This window comes from Nannospalax galili, unplaced genomic scaffold (genome assembly GCF_000622305.1).
Source record: "Nannospalax galili isolate Female #2095 unplaced genomic scaffold, S.galili_v1.0 scaffold95, whole genome shotgun sequence".
NCBI lineage: Eukaryota > Metazoa > Chordata > Mammalia > Rodentia > Spalacidae > Nannospalax > Nannospalax galili.
Genome location: NW_008342393.1, coordinates 3453584 through 3461611, shown reverse-complemented (window position 1 = coordinate 3461611; position 8028 = coordinate 3453584). Strand labels below are relative to the sequence as shown.

The 8028-nt window shown below is 43.4% G+C and overlaps 1 protein-coding gene across 1 annotated transcript in view; it reads right to left on the bottom strand.

Annotated features, from left to right (window-relative positions):
* The window catches only part of Ube2z (ubiquitin conjugating enzyme E2 Z), a 19646-nt gene that overhangs the window by 10929 nt on the left and 689 nt on the right, over positions 1–8028 (bottom strand). The window contains exons 2-4 of the mRNA XM_008838296.3: positions 6419–6491; positions 4410–4597; positions 1694–1805 (exon numbers count right to left, since the gene is read on the bottom strand). Of these exons, the coding sequence (XP_008836518.1) occupies positions 1694–1805; positions 4410–4597; positions 6419–6491 (373 nt within the window). The remainder of the gene's footprint in view (positions 1–1693; positions 1806–4409; positions 4598–6418; positions 6492–8028) is intronic.

Sequence of the window (8028 nt, the reverse complement as noted above, 5' to 3'; positions counted from 1 at the left end):
AGAGATGGCTCAGCAGTTAAGAACACTGGTTGTTCTTGCAGAAGACCTGGGTTCGAATCCCAGCACCCACATGGCAGCAACTAACAACCGTCCATAACTCCAGTTCCAGGGGATCCAACAGCCTCTTCTATCCTCCACAGGCATTGCATGACACGGGTGTACTTACCTACATGCAGGCAATACACACATACACATAAAATAAAAATAAAACATTAAAAAAAAAAATCCCTGAACTACTACTAACTCACATGAAAATGGAGACAGTATCTACCTCATAGTTAGCATAAGCATTAAATAAAGCATTATACATAAAACAGCAGGCCCCTGGCATATAGCATATCTTTGGAAACTGCATTTTCTAGGCCTTTCTTTGCCACTGTTGACTAGAATATTGTCTTTTTTTTTTTTGGTCTTTTTGAGACAGGGTCTCCCTGTAGCCCCAGCTGTCCTGGAACTCACTATGTAGACCAGGCTGGCCTTGAACTCACAGAGATCCACATGCCTCTGCCTCCCAAGTGCTGAGATTAAAGGTGTGTGCTACCACGCCTGGCCTCTTTTTTGTCTTTTTGAGACAGGGTCTCCCTGTAGCTCCAGCTGGCCTGGAACTCACTATGCAGAGCAGGCTGGCCTTGAACTCACAGAGGTCCCCCTGCTACTACCTCCTCAGTACTGGGATTAAAGGAATGCTCTACTAGGCCCTGCCTGACTAGGACATTCTTGCCTTAGCAAATGCCCAGCTCCTTCAACTCCACAGGTTATAGTATTTCCCATCTTCAGAGTAGTATCTAGCTTAAGCTAAAAAAGGCCTGGAATCCCCACTACTGGAGAGACAGAAGTAGGGAGATCTCTGTGAGTTCCAGACCAGCCTGGCCCACATAGAAAGTTCCAGGCTAGCCACATCTACATAGCAAGACCCTGTCTCAAAAACAAAAAACGTCCAGGGCCACAGTTAAGAGCACTTGCTGCTCTTTCGAAGGACACAAGTTCGATTCCCAGCCTCACAACACCCTGGTAACTCCAGTTCTAGGGGATCTGACAACCTCTTCTGGTTTCTGTGGGCATGCACACATGTGAGACATCCATTTGCACCCATACACATAAATATAATAATATTAAAAGTTCAAAGACTTAAACTGTATAGCCTTAACGGCTTAAAATGTATAGCCTGCCTGGGCTATACAGTTCAAGACCAGCCTAGAACTTACTGAGATCTTGTCTCAAAATGAAGAATTTTAAAAAGGGTTAAAAATACAGTTCAGTGACAGAGTTCTCTGGGTTTAATCCTTGGTATCACAAGAAAACAACAGCTAAAACCCAGGTATCTTAGCAGGGAAGTTGATACTAGGGAGCATCTGTAAGGTTGTGCTGCAGAATGCAGACACACTTAAGAACCTACTGGCCAAGAGGCAGAGGCAGGCAGATCTCTGTGAGTTTAAGGCCAGCCTGGTCTACAATAATGAGTTCCAGGCTAGCTGGGGCTACAGGGAGACTTTGTCTCAAAAAGACACCCCCCACCCCCGCCCGCAAAAGAACCTACTGGCTGCCACTGCCCTCAAAGCAGGCTCAGAATTAATTTCCAAACAACACTGACTTCTACTCTGTAAGTTAATACAAACCAAATACTTAACAGTGTTATGTAATTCTTATAGCCCCCAATGTTGCAGGCCTCTGAGCAGAACTCAACCGGTCTTACCTGTTCAAAGCCGGGCTCATTGTGGTAGGGGTTCTCAGTCATTAGGGACTGGATAGAGATAAGCACAGAAGAGATGCTCTGGGCTGGGCTCCAGGCAGGGCCAGTCCATGTACTGCAAACACAGCAGAGGGATGGGAAGAAGGTGAAACAGAGAAAGCCAAGGAATCCTGACAGCAACACACTACCATTAGTGACTCACCATAAATTTCTCTTTCACTATTAATACTCTGGAAATTCCCAGCCTTTGTCTCACCCTCATTCACCCAGAAACAGTCAACTGCCTAAATCCTCCCATCAACTGGGACAGAAAAAAGAGAAGGAAGCAAGCAAGGTAACTTTGAAAGGATTTTCTTAAAGCTAGAAAAGAAACAGTAGCCCAGGAAGGTTACCTTATCAAAACAAGACATTAAGTTAAGAAAATAACTCTGAAGGTTGTCTAAATGTTAACCTCTGTGACCTCAAAGAGCTTGTCTATGTATTTATGTATTTATGTATTTATTTAGTGATGACAGTGAAGGAAGAGCAGCTGAGCAGAGGCACACAGGTGACTGAAGCTGTCTTGAAAGACATGGTGAGGTTCACCGTCAGGGACTTGCTAAGAGAAAATAGAGACATTTCCAGACATTTCCATTGCGGTGGGTCTGAAAATATCAGATGGAAAACAACACAAACATGAAGAAAAACACCCTATACACATCTTTTTCTTTTTGAGACAGGTCTTGGTACATACCCCTGGCTGGCCTCAAACTTGCAGCAATTCTATCTCTGCCTCTCAGGTGCTGGGATTAAAGACTTGTGCCACCACACCTAGCAGGCATTCTTTTTAAAAGCTAAATTAATTAACAAGATAGTATCAAGCTGGAGGCTGAACACAACCTGAATCAGAACTAGCTTGTTCAAGTTAACTGATCACTGCCCTTTCCCTGCTACACTTGAATACGATCCAAGTGAGGGATGTGAACAATAACGTCACCAGAGGTTGTTCCTAAACTGCCTCTCAACTCTATTCCCTTAAAACTCAACCTCCTACTCTCTATGTATTTGTGAATTCAGGTCAACAGGGTTAATTCTCATTCCATTTCTCTTAGCAAGTTAGTCAACCCAGTATTTTTTTCTAGGTGTGAATGGTGGGAATTAGATCAACAAAGCTAATACAGCCACACAGAATGGAATTTCTCTACTCCCTGATTCTTACCTACAAAATTTCAACTTCAGGGTGGTTTCTCCTTTTCCATGCAACAAACTTCTGCCACTTTCATCACCTTTCTTTGCCTGCTATGTGTATGAGCTGGTGACTGCCTCAAATAGCTTTAGATTAGCTCAGTGAGGGGGAACCAATACGAATACACTTTGTGTGAGTGTGTGTGGTGTGTGTGTGTTTTTGAGACAAGGTCTCCCTGTAGCCCCAGCTGGCCTGGGACTCACTATGTAGACCAGGCTGGCCTTGAACTCACAGAGATCCACCTGCCTCTGCCTCCCAAGTGCTGTGACTAAAGGCGTAAACATACTTTTCAAGAAGAAAGTTCATACAGAACCAAAGACTCACCAGTTACCACCATGGGACACACATCCACACCATAATCCCACCAGTAGAGACAAGCATGCACCCTAATAAGATGAAGAGCTTCTTTAAGGATAACCTCCTTTAATGGGAGGTTTAATGCCATAATCCCAACAGAACATACCATATACCTGGATACGCTAGAAAAATCCCTGGATCTGAGAATTCTAGAAAACTGAATCATGTCCAGTATGCTTTAGTTGCCTCTCCTACCACACTTACACACCGAGAAATGTGTTGGACAGGAAGAAAGACAACAAGAGCAACAGTTGGGGCAACTTTCTCAACCTTCAACCTGTACTTTTGTCTACCCCAAGGAAATTTGGACCACAAAAATAACTATGAAATAGCTAAAGATATTTTTGTTTTGGATTTTTTTTTGTCTTTTTGAAGCAGGGTCTCCCTGTAGCTCCAGCTGTCCTGGAACTCACTATGTAGACCAGGCTGGCCTTGAGCTCACAGAGATCCGCCTGCCTCTGCCTCCCAAGTGCTGTCGTTTTGGATTTTTAACCCACAAAGACAACTAAATGGAATAAATAAGAATTCCGCAAAGCAGCATCTCAGTAGCACCCAGGAAGTATGCCTGAAATTTCTGTTCCATAGCTGATGTGATTTCCAATCTCAGACATTTTCACTCAATTGTTAAATTACCATCAATACCACCACCACCATCACCTCCAGAGGCACACATTAAGAGACTCAAGATACCCAGTCTTGAATGCAACAGATCTGCAGCCTTTCTCAACCTATTTGGGAGAAAGGAAGGCCCTAATGTCCTAAGGGAGTGGTTCTCAAATGAGTATATGGCATAACCACTTGTATGGCCTGTAAGAAGCAGACTGACTGCAGGCCCCACCCCAGAGTTTCTGATACAAGCCCTAGGATGGGGCCCCCAAATCTACAGATGCTACTGTGGCAGTTCAAGGACCACACTTTATGAACCATTTCATTAAGACATCTCTTGTATGCATAATCTGCCTTCACGCCTTTCCATCTAGAATTGATACTAGTCCATAATCATCCTGAGAACTGAGAAAAGAGCCACTCAATCATTTCTATGTTGTGGGTTCAGATGAGGAACCCTAGTTGAAGAAGGCTAGCCTAGAGTGATTATTTGCTAATAACCAATTTGGTCGCTTAGAAGTCTCCTCTTACCCTAGAATACTCAAGCAGACTTTCCCATTTCGGTAGAAGTTGGGGTTAAACCTCACTGTGTTATTGCCCGTTGTCATCAGTTTGACCCGAGGTGGGTGGATGGGATAGTCAGGCGGACACCGAAAGACGAACAGGAAGAAACCCCCTTCGTAAGGAGTGTCAAATGGGCCTGTGATCAATGCATGAATCTGCAAAATAAAACCCTATCTCAAAATTGTGAGGTGATGTCCCACCCCAACCCCTCCTGGCTTCCACCAGCTACCCCTGCCAGAAGCAGGGCCCATATTCTGGCGTTCATGTTCCAGGTCCTTACCATTGACAATGAACAGCCTAGACTCACTCATGAAATAGGTTTGGAATTTAAATTTCCTTACAGCAGAGGAGCATCATAATGGGGGGGGGGGGGTAATTCTTAAGTTAAAGCCCAATGTAAAAACTAAACCTAGTAAAATTACTCTTAGGAATCCTTAAAGCATTTTTTTTTGTTCGCTTGTTTTGTTCAGACTGCCTTGATTAGTGTTGTGTACAACAAATAGAACATAAATGTGTAAAATATGCATTGGAAAATATCAGCATTTATGTTCAAGAAATCAATACATATTTTTACTGAGATGTTTGGCTTTGCCTATGATGCAATCTACATTTATATGACATGAAGGGGAGGTAAGATGAATGGAAGAGGAAAGAGATTGGAGGCCACACCAGAGCCAGTAATAGAGCAGAGCTGAAAGCTACAATGGGCACATAGGGGTCTGCTTGCTTCCTCCACAGAGGATCATGCCTACTGTAGAAGATGTGGCTTGGGTAGCATCCAACTGTGCTGGATACCAAGAAAAATGGAGAAAACTCAAGGTCCACTCAAGGCCATTAGACCATCCCCAGAAATTTTCCTAATACAGGGGAAATAAAAAACAAACCACCACCAACAAAACCCCCCAGCATTCCTTAAAACAGAACATTAAATTCTCTTTCTCTACAAGCCATAATTATTGAACATGATTCCTTTCCTGAAGCAAAGTTAACCTGAGCTGACTCAATTCTCTGTCTTCTTCAAAGGCTCCTAACCATGTAAGTCAGCTCAGAATTTAAAACAGCAAGGGGGGAAAGGACCCCATCCAGTGCCTTGATCTATCACCCCTACCTTGCCCTGGCAACACAAGAGATTATATTCCAGCTCTCAAACACACAACTAGTCTCAACATGGCATCAATTTAGGGCCCCAGAGACTAGCATATTAATCCTAGCACTTGACTGGGAACAGGATGTCCCGGGAAAAACATTTCCAACCACATAAAAAGAAAAAAGAAAAAAAAAAAAATCAATTTAAAGGAAAATCTATTCGAAACAAAAAAGATTTAACAACACAAAACATGAATATTTTAAGAAATCTGAACCCATCAGTTTTTGCTTAAAATAAAACTAGATTTAGGAAATCTGATTTCTTCCCAACATCGGTTTATGAGCAAATCCATTCCTGAGGGTAGAATAGTCAATGACAGAGAAGCCTAGGTATATGCCAGAAGAGTAAACATTACATAGTAAGCTTTCTCTCTGTGTAGAGGATGAGGGAGGACAGGTCTTTGGGATGGAAGGTACACAAAAGCAGTCAGTAAAGATGGGAGCCTTTAACCATAAACACTTCAGCCAAGATGGCCCTATCCCCAACTTCCCTGCACCTCACTTACAGTGCCATAGTGAAAGTCAAGAATGGTATATTGGGACGAGGAACAGAGCATTCGGAGAGGGAAAGAGTGGCCTATTAATAGCTAAGCTGAGTCAAAAGGCATCGACTGCAATTTTCCAAATCAATTAGTACCTGTGTGCACCCTAACCACAGACACTGGTTTAAGGTTCTGCTCTACCTTAGGCAAGCCACTTACTTTCTTTGGGTTTTGATTTCTTTATCTACATAATCAGAAATGAGCTGAAAAATGTCTTTTAGGTCCTTTCAACTTTATGAGCCCAATCTTCTAGTAACTCCCCTACCCCACCCCCATTTAGTCACATACCTTAGTCATGTCAACAGTATCAGGAACAACGAACATTCCTGGAGGAGGCTCCTTATAAATGGACATGATGTCCCTGTATAACACCAAGAGGAGGTAGGAGGAGTGAGGGAGGAAGGAAAAGGGGACTCCCTTTAACAGGACAGTTATCACCTCAATGAGCCCGGGGTTCGAGAAAGTGGTGCTTGGTACCACAAATGTTTGCACCGTCTCGCTGGCTGAGAAATCTCAGCTGAGTACATGTCAGACAGGCAGAGAGCAAATTATTATCAAAGGGGCATTGTTTCCTCAAGGGGAGGATATCTAGAGGGGAAAAATAACCCAAGATCTCAATGGTATCAAATATCACCCTGAAAAAGCCACATCCCATTTACTCTCACTTCTCCCCACATGGAAACTCTTTACTTTCCACCTCCCAGATTCCCTGGTACATTGGGCAAAAAGATTTTTTTTTTTTTAAAGGGCATAATTAACTCCAATACAAAAGTAGTTCCATAAACCATACAGTGGACCTTTGTTGGCAAGGAGACTGCATAAAGTGAGGAAGGCAGCAGGAGCATGTCTATCACCGTCTTCCTGTCCAGGAGACTAAATTGATAATGGTCTCTTCATGCTGGGGAGCAGGGAGGCCTCTGAAATTGCCAAAATCTCACATCTGGAAGGTGACATTTAGTGACTAGGGTAGATGAGAAGATTTCCAGGTCATCAACTGACCAGAATGGGTCAGTTAAGAACTAGCTACTATTACGGAGTATGGGACTTGCTAAGGTAGGGTGATAAGAGCACAGAAAATATGGGTCAAACTTAAAGGTGTATCAAGACTGGAAGAATTAAGAGCTGCAGTGAAAAAGGTGCACGCTGAGTTTAAGTTAGAAGTGGCAATCTCCGTGAGCACTGTGCCAAGTACTTTATACATATATTGTTATTAAGAACTTGAAAAGTGGGTGGACAGGCATCTGAAGGAACTTAGAATGTGTGGAATAATACCTAGATAAGGAGTATAGGGAGAATTAAGTCTGGTCACCAGGAAACAGGTTTCAGGATTAATAGCTCAACAGTGTGTTACCCTTTCCTATGCAGTAGGCACTGTAGTAAGCACTTCTGCAAATCATATATATATATATTAAGTGATATGCTCTAAGATCAATCACCCAAGAAACAGCACAGAAAGGACTTAAGCCTTTGTTCCTCTATTTAAACTGAGTATATTTGCTTCACAAAAGTAAACCAGACAATCCAGGAGGGGGAAAAAAAAAATCCAAGATCCTAAATGGGATATTACAATCCAGAGTGATACTTCAAGGGGGTGGGGTGGGGAGAGCCGAGTCTTTAAACAGATGTGAGACTGGACAGTTTTGGAGACCAGAAAAGGGGTTCAAGGAAGGTCTGGTAAGTTAGGGAAGCTATCTAGACTGAGGGAAAAGGACTATGTGGTGGGGGGTTGAGGAATCAGAAGGTAAAAAGGCTATCTGGCTCGAGTCTGAGACTGGGCAAAGCAAGCGGGAGTGTGTGACCAGCCGGGCTGGATTAGAGATGAGGGGGGAACCGAAGGGTGGGGCCTGGCGGCAGCCTCTAGGTAAGCTGGGTGGGGAAGGGGAAGAGGGGCGGCGCGG